The sequence below is a fragment of the Channa argus genome, chromosome 12, assembly GCF_033026475.1.
Source record: "Channa argus isolate prfri chromosome 12, Channa argus male v1.0, whole genome shotgun sequence".
Classification (NCBI taxonomy): Eukaryota; Metazoa; Chordata; class Actinopteri; order Anabantiformes; family Channidae; genus Channa; species Channa argus.
Genome location: NC_090208.1, coordinates 8,897,300 through 8,918,996, shown reverse-complemented (window position 1 = coordinate 8,918,996; position 21,697 = coordinate 8,897,300). Strand labels below are relative to the sequence as shown.

The 21,697-nt window shown below is 37.7% G+C and overlaps 1 protein-coding gene and 1 long non-coding RNA gene across 3 annotated transcripts; both read left to right on the top strand.

The window, feature by feature from the left end:
• Positions 1-4,146: 4,146 nt before the first annotated feature.
• LOC137137420 (uncharacterized) lies at positions 4,147-10,328 on the top strand. The gene is made up of 3 exons (XR_010915721.1): positions 4,147-4,271; positions 5,425-6,195; positions 8,752-10,328. It is a non-coding gene; the product is annotated as an uncharacterized lncRNA (long non-coding RNA).
• Positions 10,329-16,056: 5,728 nt separating this feature from the next.
• LOC137138305 (endonuclease domain-containing 1 protein-like) lies at positions 16,057-20,131 on the top strand. 2 transcript variants are annotated; one of them, XM_067525371.1, is made up of 4 exons: positions 16,057-16,251; positions 17,520-17,689; positions 17,833-18,183; positions 18,465-20,131. In XM_067525371.1, exons 2-4 carry the CDS (start codon positions 17,660-17,662, stop codon positions 19,362-19,364), a joined length of 1,281 nt encoding a protein of 426 aa, XP_067381472.1. In that variant the 5' UTR covers positions 16,057-16,251; positions 17,520-17,659; the 3' UTR covers positions 19,365-20,131. The 2 variants fall into 2 exon arrangements, with proteins under 2 accessions (XP_067381472.1, XP_067381473.1); XM_067525372.1 differs by lacking the exon at positions 17,520-17,689 and having other exon boundaries at positions 16,064-16,251.
• Positions 20,132-21,697: the final 1,566 nt, after the last annotated feature.

Below are 21,697 nucleotides of genomic sequence, written 5' to 3'. Positions count from 1 at the left end.
TCACCAGACCCCCTAATGAGCTGCCCGTGGTGCTGAAATACTTAAACTTCAGCTTCTAAAATACTTTTCCCGAGAGAGAAATTTAAAGCACACAGAGTAGTAGAGTAGATACAAGAAACAACACACATCTGTTCAATAAGACATTTAGATGGGAAGAGATGGACCAACATCAGTGCAAATGAAACTGTTGATAATCATAATGGGATGCAATTGGCCCGTCACTGTCAAGTTTTCTTCCTTCTGTTGTGAGAAGATTCCTCTTGGTTAGGAGAGTGCTTTCGGAGTATTTCCTTTAGAAATGTAGCTGTATTGATCTTTTGGGAGTAGTTAAGCTGTAGCGGAAAGTCTCTGGAGTATGTGATGTGCTGGCAGCAAGTGCAAAATTCCAATACAGTACACGACTGTCTATGCTGTTTAAAATTAATCCAGTTAGTGTTGAGTGCAGGGCCGCATGCAGCGGTAACAACAGCGATAGACAAAAGAGCAAGAGCACGCGTGGCGACGTAAAGAAACAGAAAAATTATCACCACAAAAGCATTTTAAAGCAGCATAAACTAGCCCTGTCTGCACAGAATATTCTGTGATACAAATATCACACAATTTATAGGAATATAATATTTACAAAATTTACTCTGCGAGCCGACCAGTCATAGCACGAGCAGTGACCTGGAAGTCAAAGTTGCTTCTTCCTATTCTGTATTCAGATGTTTTTCCATCATGTTTAAACACGTTTGAAATTGCTAACATATATTATTCCCAATGATCAGCACGAGCACCTCCTCTCTTGCTGAGTGCAGTCAGTACACCCTCCTACTTTAAAAACCAACAGCTACTTATCTTCCCAACCACATGAACAGTGGAGAATCCGTGACATTTGTTTTATTTTTTTTATAATGCGGCCACCTTTTTTCCCTGCGTTACAGCACCAGTCATCCTGGTTAAGGAACCTGGGAATGTTGCATTTACTCCTTTCCCACCTCATTCCTTTTAAATATGATGCCCACTATATCAGAACCATCTAGAGTATTCTTATAATGTACTCCAGCGTGACTCCACTAACCAACTCGATATCAATAATAAACAGAAAGTAAAATGATCACTTTTCTGAAAACTGAGAAATTACAACATTGTAAAAGTAAAATTCATGGCAGAGCTGCAAGATTGGATCACATTTTTACAGGTGCACTTAATAAACAGTCACATCATGACAATTAACACGTCAACCACCTGATAGCAGTAACTAGAAACTAGCAGTGAGTTCTTGTTCCGTTCTGTGTTACTGTAAACACACAAACCTCCTCCTCGGGTTTTTCTGCACAGAGCTGAGTTATCAGCAGCAGTCTCTAGACTCACGAGGGGTAGTCTGCTGTAGTCCAGTCCATTATTAAAAAGCAGCTGACTTCTGCTTTTTAATAATCCTTTCCCAAAGGGCTGGGCAATGTAGAAAAAAAAATCTTATCACAATTTTTTCAAAATATCAGTAAATAAACATATATATCACATTAGCCAAATCACTATTTCTGTTCGCCTTAAAGGTTCCTTCTTACTTCAAAGTGTGATGTAAAGATATATGGTTAATTTAACTTCCAATATTGTTTATTTTCTGTCAGATATTGAATTTGACAAATGTACTATTTCAAATAGGTAAATGTACACATATAATAAATTACAATCTCAATTCTTCCAACTTTTACGGGAGAACACTCTTAATTTGTTGGTCAACTCCAAATACATCAAATAAAGTCTTAATTTTAAATTTGAAATCTGAAACTAAAATCTTGTCTTCCATTGTGTTTTAGAGAATGACATAAAAATCCTACCGGTCTTTGTGGGAACATGTTTTCTTCACAGTTGGCAATGACGCTCGTCTGCTTGTTGCCGGACTTTAAATAACGAACGAATCTCCACGTTACCGAATTCCTCGAAATGATCGATACGACAGTGTCCTCGTAGTTTGAGTGTTTGTCTACAGCCGTTATAATGTCATCTTCGGTAACATTTTCCGTTGTTATTTTATTTCTAAACTTGCTCCCATTCGTGACAACCTGGTGTCAACAGTTATCCTAAAACATTAGCACGCGGGACCACGCCGGCGCGGGTTCTTACGCCTAACCTCTCTGTTCTTTGCGTCAACCTAACGGGAAGTTGCTGGAACTCTTTCACAGCCACATGATTGGTTCAGCGCGGTGCTACCCTCATTATTATTGGCTGTTCGTGCTGTCAGTCAAAACGATGGCAATAAGTTCTCTCTATATATCGTGTCCACAACAAAAAGTGAAAAAAAAAGGCCGCACCAGTGACGATATAGGTTATGTATTTGAATTCAAATTGGTGGAGCTCTTTTATTCTCTTTGAGATGAAAACGTTTTTCAAATGTTCAAAAGTCAAATTAACCATGATTCAAATGTATTATAACAAGAAGAATTATTATAATAGGAATATAAATAATTCTTCTTCTTCTTTTCCTTTCGGCTGCTCCCTTTCAGGGGTCGCCACAGCGAATCATGTGCCTCCATCTAACTCTATCCTCTGCATCCTCTTCTCTCACACCAACTAACTTCATGTCCTCCCTCACTACATCCATAAATCTCCTCTTTGGTCTTCCTTTATTCCTCTGTAGTTGCCACAGCTCTGCACATCTCCTTTGTTCTTAAAAATTGGTACCAGTACACTTTTCCTAAATAATAAGAAATTAAAATATATTTTTCATTGCCTCACTTCTAAGCAAGAAAATCTGTCCACCAAATGACTAAATGTAACACTTATGTGGGCTGTTATATAAAATGAGTTGTATAAAAGGAGGATGTTTACATCTGATACTTTAATTAGTAGTAGTATTAGGGGTCTAGAGGTTTACAGCCAATGGCATTGTAGCTAACCTCCCTGGACGCAGACAGAAGAGCAGAATTAATGAAAAATAATGATGAAGGATTGTTCGAATGGTGGATAAAGAACCCCATTTAACTTCCAAACAAATTCAAGCTGCTCTGCAGACACAAGGTTCAACAGTGTCAGCTCACAGTATCCGTCGCCATCTGTAAAAAGGCACACTATGGTAGGAGACCTAGAAAGACACCACGACTGACACAAAGGCATAAAAAAGCAAGTCTGGAGTTAGCCAAAAGCACAATCCTTCTGGAAGAACGTACTGTGGACAGAGGAGACAAAAGCAGAGGTTTTTGGTAAAGGACATGATGTTTACAGATAAAGAAATGAGGCCTTCAAAGTAAAGAACACAGTTTGCTGCTTCTGCCTCGACTGTGTGAACAGTATCATGAAATCTGCTGATTACCAAATAATTTTTGGGCGCAACAAAGTGCCCAGTGTCAGAAAGCTGCGTTTCCACCAGAGGTCATGGGTGTTCCAGCAGGACAATGACCCAAAATACACTTCAAAAAGCACTCAGAAATGGTTCTAAACAAAGCTTTGGAGAGTTCTGAAATGGACAGCAATGAGTCCAGATCTGAAACCCATAGAACACCTTGAAAGAGCTCAAACCAGCAGTAGGGAGAAGGCATCCTTCAAATCGGAATGACCTGGAGCAGTTTGCAAAATAAGACGGGTTCAAAATTCCAGTAGAGAGGTGTAAGAAACTAATTCATGGTTACAGGAGGTGATTGATTTCATTTATTTTTTCCTAAGGGGCTGCTACCAAATATTAAGTTAAGGGTGCCAATAATTTTGTCCAGTGCATATTTTGGGTTCTGTGTGGAATTGTATCAGATTTGACTTTTCTTCTCTGTTTTTTGTGTTGTTCCAATGCAAGGCAACGTGAGAACCAAAACATTTGCAACTGCAATCCTTTTCCAAGCAAAGGGCTGCACTTACTGTCAGAATTGCAAGGGTAGCGCTATTTTTGGCCATGACTATATATCTTTCCTGTTCAGTCATTTCCCTCAGTTTATCTGTGAGAAATAGGACTGGGATAAGCTGTTGGTTGAGATGTTTCCTGTGAACAGTACAAATCAAAGCATAGCTGCCAAGAGAAACATTGTATTATCTGGGAAAAACACAGTGAATCTGGATTTTACGACATGTTTTTATCCAACCTGTTCATTTGACAGACTGGTTACAGAGCCAGTTCTTTAGAAAATATTTCAATTTGGGGAAAGCAGGCTACCCCCACCTCCAGCGTATTTGTTTCCTGCTGCACCACACCTCCAGTGAATACATAACAACTAGACTTTCTGCAGTGATTCACTTATAAGCTGAGGTTCAGTTACACAGTTTGCTTTAAAGAACTGTATAAGATTTCAAGAAGCTTTAAGAAGGTAAGTTGATTTTCTTGTTCTATTTTGGAGGAAACTGTTGATTAATAAATGCATAAAAACTGAGTTGAGGTGAAATCTCTCCTCTGTTACACTCAGAAAACAAACTACATTAGATGTGCAATGAACTCAGTTTGACACCAAGATGTTCAAATAACACAGCTTCATCATAAACCTGCTGCAGAAATGGTTTAACTAAGGTTTCATTTAATACAGTATGAGGACAGACTTTCACAGTTCTGAGAAGATCATTAATTACAAAAATGTCAGGTATTTTCACCAGGTATGTTTTTAATGGCACCAGTATAAAACGGTTATATATTTGTGTAAAATCCATCAGAGGTGTCATTTTTTCCTTAAGTTATTTTTTAATCTAGACACATCTGACAAACACAAGTCACAACCACATACAGGATGTACTGTTAGACGAATTCCCATTGTTTTACTGTCAGCTAATATTGTAATCTGACAGATGATTAGTAATAGAAAAGAAAAAAACACAAAGCAATTACAGACATAGTGAAAACTGACAAAAAATATCAGGTTAATTTGAGATAAATATCTCACATGTGCAACTTAATGTTAGGATTACTATTGCAACAACACATCATCAGTAGGGTAAAACTAACCTGTCTCACAACGGTCTAATCCCGGCTCACGTTCCCTATTAGTGGGTGAAGAATCCAACACTTGGTGAATTCTGCTTCACAATGATAGGACGAGCCCCACTGTACCTCTCCGAGCTTCTGCGTCCATACGTTCCACCACAGTTGCCTGGATCAGCTGACCGACTGCTTCTTTGTGTACAAAAAACTAAACGTTAGCTCAGAGGAGACCGAGCTTTTGCAGTGGCTGCTCCAGAACTATGGAACGAGTTGCCCTTGCACATTAGAAAGGCCTCATCCTTGTCTATTTTTTAATTCCTTCTTCTTTTTCTATAGTGCGGCCTGTTAGAAATGCAATAAGAGGATTGTTTTACTGTTTCACATAAACATCTGAAAACGACTAAATTTGAAGTGATTCTTTTGGATCTGATTATTCTGGGTTAGTTTGGAAATCTCAAACCTTGTAATACATTATTTTATTTATTCATTATTAATGTGTACAGTATTAGATATAAGTCACATCCACTGACTGAGCCTTTCAACCTTTGCAGCTTGAAGGAGGCAACATGAACGTGCCAGGAAACTTCCACCAGGCTGTTCAAAATGATTACAAAAATGATAAAGACTACACCAGAGGACATTTATTTCCAGCATCTTACACAGCTGATGAAAGTGATAGAGAGTCAACTTTCACTTTGACAAACATTGTGCCACAAGTTAAGTCCTTTAATGAGGGAAGCTGGAGCAAAATGGAGAACTGTGTCAGATGCTTCTTGGACAAATACTGCAAACATAATAATCTTATTGAAGGCTACTTAGTGACTGGAGCAAAGCCTGGTACAGAGACACTTGGCAAAAAGCAGATTAATATACCTTTAGTGCTTTGGTCGGCATTTTGCTGTGAAACTGAAGACAACAAGTGGCTAGCGAGTGCACACTGGGGTAACAACACTAAGGAAAATCCAAGTACATATATACAGACAAAGACTCTGGAAGAACTTCAAACAGAGCTGAACATTGATGTGTTTTCTGGAACAAAGTGTCCTCATAATAAAAATTTTTCAGAACTTTACGCTGACATTGATAAAAAATGCCAATGCACACCCCAAGCTTCACCTGCCCCACCGACTACCAAAACTCCCACTTTCACAAATCAACCTTTGTTAATGCTGCTGTACCAAAGGAGGCATTTAATCTGCAGGAAAGCCCTCCGCAGGAGGCTAAACCAGCCAAGATCCCAGTTCTTGAAATGCAGGGAGCTGCATTTGAATCCAAAGAGGAGCTGGGAGAGAAAGGGCACTGAGAGGAGAGAGAAGAGAGAAGTAATGTGTTACACTATGTTTATTTTTCTTTTTAAAGCGTTTATCCAATACTTTTGTAGTTTTCTGGCATTTTAGCTTCAGACACATTGACTCTTCTAAGGATACTTTCTGTATTTTTTCTGAACAATTGGTTCCTAGTATCTGATTACTCGCTTATGATTTATCAATGTGTCAATATGTATGAAAATATTTTCTAGAAGCTGAAACTTCTTCTTAAGTATGATAAATACAGGTATAATAGATATACTTTAAGTTGTGATAGTCTTGATTTTCTTACATTGTTTATTAATAAATTCATAGATAGTCAGGGAAGTCCTCTTTCCAAAGGGCTTGGAAGAGTTTGGACTTTATCCCAGCTGACATTGAAAATAGGTCACGTAAACACAGAAGGCCTGGGAGACTTATGGAATACCTGGTAGGAATTACGAGATTGAATCAGCCTTTTTAGTGCCGAAATGCCGATTAACCTGAAATGAATTAAAGGAGTTTAAACATAACCTTGTCAATAAGATTTGTTACTTGATTAAACATAATTTACAGTACTGCCTTTATCAGCTCAGATTTTACTTTGAAAACATATTTTCAGTTTTGGTAATGTGTCCATATTGTTTAAAAAAGAATTAATAAAAAGAACCCTCCACTGTTTTACACCTAACTATCCAACCTGCTTCAAACTAAACTACTGTCAAGTTTCCTGAGATTGCCAGCCTCCATGCTGCCTAAAGCTTAAAAAGAGTCCACTGTAAGAAATATAACCAATATCGTTTTTAAAAAAATAAAATTTTTCCCTCAGTTAACAGAAAATATTTTCTGTTTACCATTTACAACTTTAAACAAGAAAACACCATCTGAAACAAACCAGCTCCATGTGGCTAATTATCATAAAAATACATCACATTGCTCTCATAATACCTCAGCACATTAGACCAAATTGAATGTACACAACCTTACTATAATGTACAACCCCATTGCACACACTCACCTAGTGAAATAACTGACTAAACACACGTATTAAGCAAATAAACTCAAATGTGATGCTAACACACCTGTAGCATCGGATGGTAGGTTTACGTTTAAGAAGCCAGTCTCAATTTGTTTTCACTGTCTCCCTTAATCTCCCTACCATAGTCCTTTATCATGGCAACTGGTCCTTGGTTGGACCAAAGACTATAGGAACTATAAGCACAAATTAGTCCCAGTAACTACACCAGCTGAAACTCATGTTCATGTCCCCCCTACATAGCAGCTTCTTGTTACCCTACATCCCCACACATTCCTTCTTCTACATTTCCTCTTGATTTGACTGTTATCTATATGTTTCTTTTCACTTATTTATTTTTATTTAGTTATTGGGAATTTATATTTTGTATTTTCAACACACCGTGAACTTTAAGATCTTTGGTTTGTAGCAACAGACGCCATGACTGAGGCTGCAAGTAACACAAAACAGCTACTGTTCCACTAACTTAACCACAAGCCAAGAGCAACTGATTATTTTCATTTGACTCCCCAGTGAACATAACAAACTATTCTCATTTGTACATGTATGTGCAGGATCTGCTCTGTGATTTGGCAGGTGCAAATAGTACAGGCCACCTAAAATCAAATATTATGCAAATGACTTTGTAGGGACATTTTTGTCTTCCCAAAATATTGGTAGGAACATGTGTCTACCGTTCATATGCAAAACTACGTCTTTGGTCTCACATACATTGTAACGTCAAAAACTGGTCTCACTTTGGAAACCTTATGACTGCTCAGTGGAGTCTTCTGCATGTAGCTTTCTGTACAGAAAAACTTTACTTTCTTTTTTATTAACATGGGGCTTGATATGTAAGTTGAGCATCAGTGGAGGAAGCCCTCTTATGTCCGGTGCTGGTCCAGAAGGGTGGGGAAAGGAAACTGGTGTCAGTACACTGCTGTTTGTGGGTCTGAAGGACAGGCCACCAGTGCAGGATGTTTAGACAGATGTGGTGTGATCAGCGTGAATCAGTAGCATTCAGGTTGGACTGTTATAAACAAGTAGACTTAGAAACATATTTGATGCAATCCACCTCCTGTATTTTATCCCCAATCTCTCCATATATGATGACAAATGTATATATAATAAATCATGTAATAACACATTTGATCTTTTACTAATCAAGTAATTCCTTTATATTTATGAATGCCTTCGGGTAGCTCCCTCCCTTCTAGAGAAGTTGTAAAATGTTCCTGTTCACTCACTTATTTTCAAAACCAAGTGTGGCAGCCACAGTTGTATTTTAGCAATTTTGTAATGCAAAAGGTGACACTACATGAGGTGAGCAGGTGAGAGTATGGAAGAGTGACACGGATGCAACGATCATGACTCAACACCCCTTACAATGAGATTGTTAGGTGTGGTCTGCTTGGTGAATGTGTGAAGTGGACTTAGTCTTAGATGGATGAAAAGGCAGAATGGAAAATGGGGGACACACGTGAAAATATATGGCTTCACATAGTCCTCTTTTACAATTAGACTTCTCTGTTCAAAATGTATACGTTGTACTCAAATAAGTGTCTCTTGCCCTTCAGTTGCAGGTATAATGCTGATTCTGGTCCTGAGGTCTTGCTTCTCCTGTGCTGGACCATCTATGAAGAGACTGGTTTCTTTCTACAGTCTTTTTAAAGGATGACTTCTGTTATTTATTCATTATTTAAAATAATCGTTTTGTCCACAGTCACAATAGAGAAACTTGTTCTCTTGTCATGCTTTTGTATTTTGTATGTTAGAGTAAATCAAGGTTTATTTGACAAAAAAGGCCCAAAACAGAAAATCACTCCCTGAGGAGGGTGGGAAAACACAGGTAGTACTAACAAAATAAACCAGAATGAGAACTTAAACATGCTAGAGAGGTGAGACAAACTAAATTATAACCATACCGGGAAAACAAAGGGAACTAAGAAACTAGGGTGAGGAAAACAGGGAAAAACAGACAAACACAAAACCTGGTCCCAACAAGCGGAGAAAACAAAACCCTAAACACTGAAACAGAATGAAACAAATAAAACATAAGGGGAACGAGCCTAAACATGGATCAGGTGGGGCATGGAAGGAGTACACGCAACAGGGGGGGGGAAAAAACAAAGTCCAAAAGCATAGAATGTCCATAGGGATGTTCGCTGTTCACAGAGGAGGAGAGGACAGACAGTCTGGCAGGGAACAGTGGGGAGAGCTGGGTATAAATACAGGGAGGCACAGGTGAAAACAATCAGGGTTAACGAGAAACAAGAAGCTAAAGAAACTAACAATGAAGTGGTGCTGAGGGATAACAAAATAAAAGCCAGGGGAAAAAAGTAAAACTAAAGAAAACTGTAGTCCCGAACTCGGACAGTGACAGACTGTGGACAATATTATTAGTTTAGACCTAAATTATCCTTTAAATGTAGATGTAGAGTAAAACTCAAAGATTCATTTAGCTTCACTTTGAGTTTTGGTTTGCTCCTGATAGATCATTGTTTTCCTTACTACAGTACAATCTTCCTCTGGTTTGGTATTACTTTTCATATTGAGGTGAAAATGAGTGATACTTTAATTATTCATGTCATACATTTTAACAATATTGACTTTTCTTACAGTGGATTTTGACATTGGACACATTTAGTCTGATTTTTTTTCTTTTTATTATGATCTCTAATTTCTGTAAAGTTGATTACTCATATTTACTGTTATTCGATATTTTAAATTGTTAATTTGTTAATTGTTATTTGATTTATTAATAGACAGTGGTATTTTATAATTTCTCACTGATTTTTTGTGATTTTAATTGTTTGGCCCATAATGTTTTCTGAATGCATCTGAAATCAGCTTTGACCTTTGATTTTACATATATGGTCAAATTCTTTTATCACTTGTGAGAGAGATGAAAAGATCTTCTCATTTAAAGTGTGTACATGTTCTAGTTATTCATGTATAACATTACACTTTTATAACCAGCATTTTAATGGCTAATAGCACAGTCTTTCATCCGGTTTTTGTTAAATGAAATGTCTGAAATGAAAAAGAGCAGAATCTTTCTCTCTCCTACTTACAAATATAATAAATATAATCTTAAGAGAACAAATAATCTAAGTCTTTATTGTCTAACATTGTTTTAAATAAATTCAATGATGGTCTCCAGATTTTCAGGACACAAAAAAAAAAAAAACAACCAAAAAAAAAAACAATTGTCCAAATGTAGTTATTTTTGTCTGATTCTTTTTCCTTCAGAAAAACTCTTATTGCCATATTTAATTAATATGGCAATAATTTAACATGTTTTATTTAGACTGTTTTACATTCCTTTCCTCTTCCTGAATTAATGTTGAAAACTCTTACTACTCACATAACTGACATGCATGGTGTATTAATTTGCATGTTCTTTTTTAGATTTTCCTACATTTTGTTTTTTTTTTTCTGTCATTGGCAAAGCATGAAAATACAAAGGGGGTTCCCGTATAACGTTTGATTAAATGATTGATGTGGTGGCTAGTTAATTGATTAACTGAGTGATGGATTTAGATGAAAACCCATTTTATTTCAAAAATATCACATGCTTATCACAGGTTTCCTGGCTTCCTGCACATTCACTGTGCTGTGTCAGCTCCAAGCTATATGAATATACTGTACTAATTTCTCCGGTGAGATATCAACAATACTTAAACATCCACAACTGCTCTAACAATATATATATAAATATAAACTGTAATAATTCAGTAGCTGACTGAGATCATGTTAACTACTGAGCAAATCATATCAGCTACATGTAAATGTGGTGGGTAAAAAAAAAGAAAGTTCTGTTCAAATGTAGCACATTTTAATTAAATACACAAATTCTACCAGACAGTTTCAGTGTTAATCTGGTCAAAAGAGAGGAGAAATTCAGGGTTTGGTTAAATAAAAACACTTCCACTAACACGTCTATAGGGGGAGCACTTATCTGTCAGTGTTAAATACTCTAGACTCTAGACTCCAAGCTTGTCTTTTCCAACTCAGAGTTTAATCACTCTGTCCATCCATCCATTAATATGTGAATTCAGTGAATATATAAACAGTTTAACTTAACCAAGTTCAGTTAGACTTTTTGCTTTATGCCTCTGTTTAATACAATACAAGACTTCAATTGTCTGTTTGTTTTGGAAGATGTCAAGATGTTTTAGGAAGGTACATTTCTCCTGATATTTATTTTCTAAACAATAAATGTAGACAGAGCTTGAAGAGGGATCCCTCCTCTGTTCTTAAAATATCAACATTTTTTCATCACATATAATACAGTGATTAAATATTTATGACACTGATGTTGTCCTCATGCTGTTCTGCATAATGAACATTTATAGTTTTAATACTCAAGTATCCATCAAAATATATCTAAAGTTTTAAATGCAGGACTTATGCACTGGACACTAGACAACCATTCACACGTTCATTCACACCAAGGGTCCAATTAACCTAACATGCATGTCTTCAGAATCAAAACCAGAACCAAAAATACTTTAATAATGCCTGAGGGGAAACTGTTTCCATCCCAGATGCTCCATGCACGAGTAGGAAATTGTGATTAAGAACTTTACAAATACCATATGAGGTAATGAGAATAAAAATAGAAACAAAGTATAAAGTGAAAGATTTAGTCAGACTATCTGATCTCAGAGGCAGCAGTTATAAAGACTGATGGCACAGGAAGGAATTACTTACTGTAAAGGTCAGTAATGCACTTTAGTAGTATGAATCTTGCACTGACTATGCTCCTATGCCTCACACGTGTTCACATTTCACGACAAGCAAGTGCAAGAAAGACTAGAAGGGAAGTTTTTAAAAAAAATAGATTTAAGTGCATAGGAAGGTACGGAAGAGTTCTGGTTCCAGCAGTTTTTGAATATTGGGAGTGAGTTTGCTGAGCGTGCAGAGTTTGGTAGCTCGTTCCACCATCGTGGGATCATTGTACTTAAGAGTTTTGGTTGGTGTCTTGGTAAATGGTAAATGTTCTGCACTTATATAGTGCTTTTCTACCTATTGGCACTCAAAGCGCTTTATACTGCTTCTTATTCACCCATTCACACTCACAATCACACACACACACACACCAATGGGGGAGCTGCTATGCAGCTGGCCAACACTATGCAGCTGGCCAACACTCGAGAGGAGCAACTAAGTTGGGGTACAGTGTCTTGCTCAAGGACACTTCGACATGTGACCGGGGATTGAACCAACAACTGTGAAATTGGTGGACAACCACTCTACCTTCCTGCGCCACAGTCGCCCTTGGGAGGGAGGGAGTAATATCTCGGTAAGCAGGAGCTGTTGAGGTGATCACTCTGTGAGAGAGACAGAGCTTTGAACCTGATGCAGGCAGCTACAGGAAGCCAGTTTAGAGATCTGAAGAGTGGTGTGAGTGGTGTGTCCAGTGTGTGCTGGAAACGTACATACTGTGGTCTGCCAGTCAGATAGTCAACAATCCAGGACACGATGCCACACTGTCAATTTCTCGTCCAAACGTGCTGGCCTGATGGTGTTGGAAGCACTGGAGACGTCAGAAACATGACCCTCACAGTGCTTGCAAGCTCATTCATGTGGGCGTATGCACAGTTCAGCAGGTAGACGATGGCATGAGTCTCTCAAGGGTCTTCATAATGTGACATAAGACCTACCGGCTGGTAGTCCAAGGCACCCCTGGGTCGCTGTGTCTTCGGCACTGGAACAAGGCACGACATCTTCCAAAGCTCTGGAACCCTCATGAGACTCAGCCTCATGCTGAAGACACGGTGAAACACTCAACAGAGCTGGGCAGCACAAAATTTAAGAACCTGTTGGCTGACGGCATCCAGGCCAGCAATGTCTTCAGGAATTTGACAGACCGGTGTCCAGATGTGAAGCTGTTGTATACAGGGAGAACAACAGAGGAGAAAGAAAGCAGCCTTGTGGGGATCCAGTCATTGATTCAGAGACGTGCTTCCCCAGTCTCACAAACTGCTGTCTGTCCGTAATCCACGTGCACATGGTGTCAGGCACGTTCAGCTAGGAGAGCTTATCTCGAAGCATAGCTTTCCGAGGGCTTAGACATTTAAACAGTCTATTTAATAATAAGGTCTGGGACCAACAGTTTAATATCTAATGCAACAGATACAGCCCTTGATTAAAATATGAGCAGATTTGCACCACCAGTGTGAAATCCCTCAAAGAAGACGTTGTGGTCAGGTATAGCAGGGTGTAGCCATGATGAAAAAAATCAGCAAACTAAATTCCCTGTATTCCCTCTGAATCTGAACTAATGCAGTTAGCTCATCCATCTTGTTCCCTAGGGATCTCACATCTGTTTTTCCTCAGACTGTGCTCTTTTCCTCCGCCATAGCAATTCTTTCTCTCTGCATCCCCAGTGTGTCCTTCTCCAGAGTTCAGCCAGAAGATCCTCCATCTCTGTAGCCAAACCGGTTAGCGCTAAAAGCTAATCTCTGGAGTAAACCATGTGTTGTTTTTGAGCGACAACTGGGTGGCAGAATAAAAATAGGTCGAAAACAGGTCGAAATTCTCCAAGCAAACATGATGCAAGGTGGTTAAAGGAAGTACGGAAATATAAGAAAAGCTTTAAAAAAAGACAAAAAGGAAAATACACGAAGGAGCATCTGAAACACGCTGCAAACACCTTTGAACTTTGGTTAACCAGAGCACAGGGAGAAGATTCAAATTTCACACAGAAAGGCCCCAGCGGGCATTGGATTTGAACCAAGGAAATTCTAGCTGTGAGGCAGCAGTGCTAACCACTCTACCAAGGTGCTATAAAGATCTGATTTTACAGCTGCACGTGAATGTATCACCAGACCCCCTAATGAGCTGTCTGTGAAAACTTCTGAAACGCTAAAACTTCAGATGTTCACTAAGATATTTAGATGGGAAGAGATGGACCAACATCAGTGCAAATAAAACTGTTGTAATGATAATGGGATAAAATTGGCCCGTAAATAACTGTACAAAATAAGCATGAATATGAATTATGTCAAATTTTGGGTAAGAAAAAAGAGAAGGTAAAATATAATAACATAAAAATTGAATTGGAAATCTTTGCATTTACTACATATTTTTGCATAACTTTGCATATTTTAAAAAGATTAAAGGCTTTTAGCTTGTCCCTTCATGGGGTCAGTACGGCCGAACATGTTCCTCACGTTGATTTGCCATGAGTTCCCCGTTGCAACCCTTCCATTTTATCCGCCAGGTGGACCTTGATGGCTGGCCATAAGGTTGGGATGCAGGGGGCCGCAAGATCTAATCCCACCCCACCAGGTGCGGCCCTCTGTATCCCAACCTGATGCTCTACCCATTGAGCCACCAGGTTCTCTAAAATAATTTTAGGTGCAGTATGTAAACAGATATATAGCAACAATATTAGAGTCACTGTTGAGTTTTCTTCTTTCTGTTGTGAGAAGATTCCTTTTGGTTAGGAGAGTGCTTTCAGAGTATTTCCTTTAGAAATGTAGCTGTATTGATCTGGTGGGAGTAGTTAAGCTGTATCAGAAAGTCTCTGGAGTATGTGATGTGCTGGCAGCAAGCAATAAATTCAGAAATTCCATTCAGAAAAATAGAGGAGCAATAATCCACTGTGCACAGACACACTGAAAACAGTTTGTAATTATTTATTTAGGGTATTTTTAAGTTTTTAAAAACTTCCTGTCCTCAGTGTGATACTTACCAGTTGGGCAAATAAACGTTAAATGATGTAAAAATGAAAAAAATTATGATGAAAATGTTTTAAAATGAGTAAGTAGGGCACCAATGTAGTAAAATAACTCATGTCCAGTGTTTGGTCCAGCAGGGTGGACATAATTGAAGTCTGCAGTAAGAAGTGTTGTGTTGGAGCTGGGGAGGTAAAGGGGGGCCTGCATAGTTGTGAAAGGGCTTTTTGAGTGAGATAATGATTTCAATTTTAATCTTTTATACTATAATGAAAAGAATTTGTACTTTTTCTAATATTCTCAATTCAGCTGTGGCAGCCACAGCTGTCAGAGATAAGACTTGAGTAATGGGTAAACTGTTCCCAGGTTTACCGGGAACTCACTGTGCAAACTAAAGCAGAGCTAAATATGTCAATTTGCTTTATAAAAACTTTGTTTTCAAACTTCAGTATTCAGTGTGAATTTAATTTAATAGATAACCTTTTTTGCAAAACAATGTACGTTTCAAATACACCCAAACAACAGAATATTGAATCAATTCTTCTGAAAACCTTGAGGCACAGGAGATGTCACATAGGAAAAGGAAAAAAAACATGTGCAGGCATTTCTTAGTTCATGCTCTGGATTTGTTTCTTATTGTTTTTGGTGTCAGAATACCACTTTCAAGCTCTGTCTCTCTTTATCCTGCAGCTCAGACACAGCCACAAACCAAAACCTAATGCAGAAGACAATGGAAATGAATCATGGGCACTTCTACACATGTAACACAACAGTATGTTGCCAACATATCTTCTAATTTGTCAGTCATCATGTTGTAAATCATTTTATCTTTATGTCCACAACCCTGAGGTTTGGGGATTTTAAATGGGGTTAGCTGATTTGTTAAATGTCCTCAATAAACAGTATGGTAAATTTATTATACTGACTATTATTAGATGCACTGAAAAAAGCACATGGTGGCTCACGTCATCATCACATGTTTAACAGTTTCATTAGCATCATCATCATAATAATTAATTCATTTTGTTTTAATTCATTGTGCTGCATATAACCTCTGGCCATTGTCCATCTTGTCTTTTATCTTTAAATATTTATTCTTGTCCACAGATATTTAAGTTATTTTTATTCATGTCAGTTCTTTCAATTTCACTTTCATTTTGAGAAAGAGCAGCTGCAACAAGGCAAAACTGTTTTCCCTGGAAATAAAGTTCTTTGAATCTCAAATACGTTTGAAAAAGGGGGATTATATGTTGGAGGGGGGAATAGCCTTCTACCACACCTCCAGTGGACATATAAAAACCAGACTTCCTTGAGGCTCAGTTACACAGTTTGCATTAAAAAACACAGCTGAATTATCTGTTGTGGAAGATTTCAGGAAACTTTAAGAAGGTAAGTTGGTTTTCTTGTTTATAACGAACTCCAAGATGTTCACAGCTTCAACATAAACCTCCTGCAGAAATAGTTTAACTAATATTTCATTTGACACAGTTCAGTATGAGGACAGATTTACACAGATCTGAGAATTTGATTAATTTGTAAATGTCAGAATTTTTACCATGTATGTTTTTAATGGCACCAGTATAAAACGGATATATATTTGTATAAAAACCATCACAGGTTTCACTTTTTCCTCAAGTTATCTTTTAATCCAGACACAGGACAACTGATTTTCTGACAAACACAAGTCACTAAAACAAACAACCACATACAGGATGTACTGTTTTACTGTCAGCTAATATTGTAATTACAGATTATTGGTAACAGGAAAAAACAAAAAAACACAGCAGTTACAGAAAAAGTTAAAACCGACAAGATAAATATCTCAAAGGTATCCAGTGGTGGCTCTGTGTGAAAGAGACATTTTTAACAGGGTATTTATTACAATTCAAATGTAACTTTCCCAAATTATAAAAACAAGATAATTCATGTTTCATATGGATGATTGTCTTATAAGCACAGTGAAGCTTGTAAATGAGTTATATATTTCTATAATTTTATCATATTTTCTACTAGTAACTGTAGAAAATGTACCTGTAAATATTTATGTATATGTATAATATACTGTATTAGTATTAGTATTAGGGCTGGTGCCTTTGAGAGATGTGCAACTGTATAAATGAGTGTATGTTGTTCTTTGTTCCTGTAACATGTCACAGTTTTATTTTATTATTATTTTGTTATCGGCACTTCTTTTGTTGTTTGTGCTCTATACCATGAGATCAGGGTTTTGAGGAAGTAAAATGAAATGTAATATTCCATAGACAAGTATTTCTCTCCGGGGTCATGGGACCTGTCGTAGGGCAAGAGGCAGGGTCCACGCTGGACTCCAGTCAGTCAGTCCAACACAGAGAGACATACACAGACAGACACACATACATTCAAGAGTGTACGGAATTTAGAGTCACCAAACATGCATGTGTTTGGACTGTGGGAGCAAACTATGCAAAGGCCCAAGTATTTCTATTAACAAATATATATGCAATTTGAAATAGCAGTAGCATGAAATCACTCCACTCTGCTCCTCCCAGCCCTCCCTGTCCATGCTCCACTATGCTCTTCTACCATCTGATTACATTAGTCACTATCAAATTACAATACATAAGAAGCTGCAAAATCTATAATGGAGCAGAAATCATTAACATTCTCTGATTGGTTAGAAGAGTGAGCCTCACTCAGCAACTTTTAGAAGTGAATATCTCTGCATCGCTGTCAATGCTGCTCTGGAGGCTTCAGCACCACCACTCAAGATTGGTCCACAGACCACAGGGTCAGTTGTTGGATCCCCGGTCCCAGCTATATGTCGAAGTGTCTCAAAAAATATAACCTGGTAAATGTATTTGCAGTAACTCTGTCTGTTTGATAATATAACAAACATAATAAAATCCACTTCTTTCTTTTGTTTGAGCAAAACAAAACCAATTGTATGTGTATATGTAAGTTGATGATTCTTTGTTTTCTCCTCTGATCAAGTGTGTGGTGATGACGTCCCTGAAGACGTGGTGTCTCCTGTCCCTCTCTGTCCTCCTCCTGTCCATCTCGCCAACAGAAACAGAAGTGGTGCAGTCGATGTCAGACTGTGAGGGGTTTCTTCTTAATGAAAATCCCCCACAGATTCCAGACATCTTGATTAATGGAACCATTATGGACCAGAACCGATACAAAACCATCTGCCAGACTTATGAGAACACAAGAAGGTTTGTGACGCTGTACGACACCAATAACAAGATCCCAGTGTTTTCAGCTTACAAGTACAGAGGAGAAAGACGACTAGATGAAGACAAGAGAAGACCCAAGAATGTCAGTTGGAAGATAGAGCCACAGGTGTGTTTTTTCTTTTCTTTAAATCAATATTTAGCTTTTAACATCCAGAGGCCTTTGTTGAACCTGTTTTGCCGTAACATGCTGTCAGACTGGTAGATAATGCATTTCAATTTTGATTTCATTTATTGATTTGGGTATTCCTTGAGAAAGATTAAAACATCATAGAAGGATTTCATAACTGTTGTAAATAGGAAAAATATACAAGTAAATTTATAAAAACTGAACTTTTCAACAGTGACACTGTTTCTGATTCTAATTTATGATTGTTTCACATTTTGCAGCTTGAAGAAAGAGAATCCATGTCCAACATGTGGGATGATGTATACAAGAACCAGGCCATTAACAATGATTACAGAAATACCACAATCTTTGATAGGGGACATGTATTTCCATGTTCTCATGCATTTGATCAAAGTGATAAAGTGTCAACGTTCACTCTGACAAATGTTGTTCCTCAAATTAAATCTTTCAATCAGGGAAGCTGGTCGAAAATGGAGAGTTGTGTCAAATGTGTCCTGCAAAAGTACTGCATTAACAATAATAATGACCCTGAAGGATTTGTTGTGACTGGGGCAAAACCTGGTACAGAGACATTGAATAAAAAGGTTAATATTCCCTCAGTGCTCTGGTCAGCGTTCTGCTGTTACAGCAAAAACAAGAACAAGTGGCTAGCAAGTGCACACTGGGGAAACAACATTGCAGAAGACTCTAAATCTAAATATCTGGAGACAAAAACTTTAAAAGAACTCCATCAAGAATTGAACATTGAGGCGTTTCCCAATTCACCACAGTGTCCTCTTAATGAAACTGTTTCTGAATTTTACCCTGAAATTAATCTTGATAATGATTGTAAAAATATGTGTCCACCCCAAGCTTCATCTGCCCCTCCTACTACCACAACTCCCACTTTCACACGTCACCAGTTAATGATGCTGTACCACAGGAGTAAATTAATGTGCAGGAAAGCTCTCCGGAGGAGGGCAAACCAGTCAAGTTCTCAGTCATTGAGACTCAGGAGGCTGTGTTTGGATCTAATTAGGAGCCGACTCCGGTTTGATGAGTCCAATTTACCCTTAAAAGAGGTCCTGCTTGAGCTCCTGAACAATGGTGATTTGTATCATGATGAAAATGATCACAACCACCCAAAATTATTACCTAAGAGTATCACAATTGTCAATTAAGTTATTTTAGCCCAATTACGAATTGGAGTCCTATAATAAAGGGTAAGATCTGCCAAATTGTTCTTCTGCTTATTCAACAACTGTTTGGTAAATTGCTCAAACTGTCTCCTTGTTGCAATTGTGGTCAACTCCTCTCTGTCTGTGAGCAGGGAAAAGAAAGGGCACTGCAGAGGTGAAAGAAGAGAGAGAAGTAATGTGTTATATTATGATTATTTTTCTCATTACATTTCAATTTATTCCGTAAAACATTTATCCAATCATTTTTAGTTTTCTTGTATTTTAACTTGGGACATATTGAGTCTTCTAGTCTTCTGATAGTTTTTGTTCCTTTTCGGAATGATTGGTTCCTAGTATCTGATTACTCGTTTATGATTTATCAAATAATTATTGTTTAGCTCTGATTTGGACCGAATAATTAATTAACTGCCAAGTTTTATATAAATTTTTTAGATTGATTTTTTAGATTGTGATTTCACAACTCAAGTGGTTATTTAGCTCATGATGTTTTTTGTTTTTTTATTTTATACTCAAGATGTGAGAAACTAAAAATCTCCTTGATGAAAGTTTATATAAGTACAAGATGTAGTTATTCATGTATAACTAACATTATAATGGCTAATAGCAGAGTTCGTCATTAGAGCTATTTTCTTACAAACTATCTGAAGGCTGAAAGATCTTATGTGTCAAGGTGTGTAAAAATATTTTCTTTAAGCTGAAACTTGTATCTCCTACTCATAAGTATAATAAATACAAATATAATAAATATTCTAAGTTGTCATGTCTTGATTTTCTCACATTGTTTATCGATAATTCATAGATAGTCAGAGAACTGTCCTTCACACACACACACACACACAAAAATATTAATTCTCCAAGAAAACTATTTTGTCCACTGCTCTCAAGTTTATAATTTCTTAGTTTTTGTTTAAAATGAACGAGGTGGCCAAAACATTAGAACCACCTCTTCTTATAATGCGCCAGTACGACTCAACTCCCCCTTTGACCTCAATAACAAACACAGAGTACAATTTTCACGTTTCTGCGCCTTTCAACCTAAAAACCGAGAAATTATAACCTTTTAAAAGTAGAATTCGTGGCAGAGCCATGTTAACATCTGTCCAGGGACTGCAGATGAAAAATAGCCTTTTGACTAATTCTGGTACATTTGATCAAATGCTTATTAATGTAAACTGTCCCTGTCAAATACACCAATAAAAGTAGAAAAGGTGGTCATAATGTTGAGCCTGATATGTGTATTTTCAGTGTATGCTCTGCAGGTTTACAGGGCCTCTCAAAGTGCAGAAAACGTGTCCCTTCCGATATGCAGCGCTGTGTCACTGTGTGCCACAGGAAAAGCAGGACTGGGATGACAAAAAAATCGGCCCTCGACCAGACAGGCCCACCATAATTGACTATACTATACAATCCTCTTTAATTAATGTACCATATCAACTGTTTTTCTTGGTGCAAGTGCCAGTTTATTTCCTCTCTCCAGAAAGCCCACATTGGAAACAGGCCATGTAGACCCACACAGGCCTGGGAGACAAATGGAGTACCTGTACATGACTAAGTCCTAAACTAGGTCCTTGGTCTCACATACATTGTGACGCCAAAAACTGGTCTCACTCTGCAAACCTTGTGACTGCTCAGTGGAGTTGTTTACAATAAAACGTGCAGTATAGGTTTCTGTACAGAAAAAAACTTTTACTGTCATTTAATCATCGTGGGAGTTGGACGTCTCACAAGTAAGCTGAGCATCAGTGGAGAAGCCCTGTTATGTCCGGTGCTTGGTCCAGAAGGGTGGAGAGAGGAAATTGGTGTCAGAGGACTGGTGTTTATGGGTCTGAAGGACAGGGTGCCAGTGCAGGATGTTTAGACAGATGTGATGTGATCAGAGTGAATCAGTAGCGTTCAGGTTGGACTGTTATAAACAAGTAGACTTAGAAACATATTGGATGCAATCCACCTCCTGTATTTTATCCCCAATCTCTCCATATATCAAGACAAATGTATATATAAATGCAGATAATTCCAGACGGTAACTTTCTCTAAGTATATTTCCCAAAATGTTTTAAATGTCTAATCTGATAACCAGCAAACTACTTTTGGTATAAATTGAAATATTAGACTATTCTTTATGTAAATGAACAAATTCATGTGATAACAGATTTGATCTTACTAATCGAGTGATTTTTTTTTTTTATGTTTATGAATGCCTCTTGGTAGCTTCTTCCTTTTAGAGAAACTGGGAACTTGTGAGTTGTGAAATGTAGAGAAAAGTTGCAAAATAATTGTACTAGTAAATGTTTCCTGTTCACATAATCCTCTCTCAT

Bases quoted from the DNA above. Each gene is read 5' to 3' on its own strand.
- LOC137138305 (XM_067525371.1), top strand. From the start codon at position 17,660: ATGTCGAAGTGTCTCAAAAAATATAACCTG. The intron at 17,690-17,832 runs GTAAATGTATTT...CCTCTGATCAAG, and splicing joins GTCTCAAAAAATATAACCTG to TGTGTGGTGATGACGTCCCT. The intron at 18,184-18,464 runs GTGTGTTTTTTC...CACATTTTGCAG, and splicing joins GTTGGAAGATAGAGCCACAG to CTTGAAGAAAGAGAATCCAT.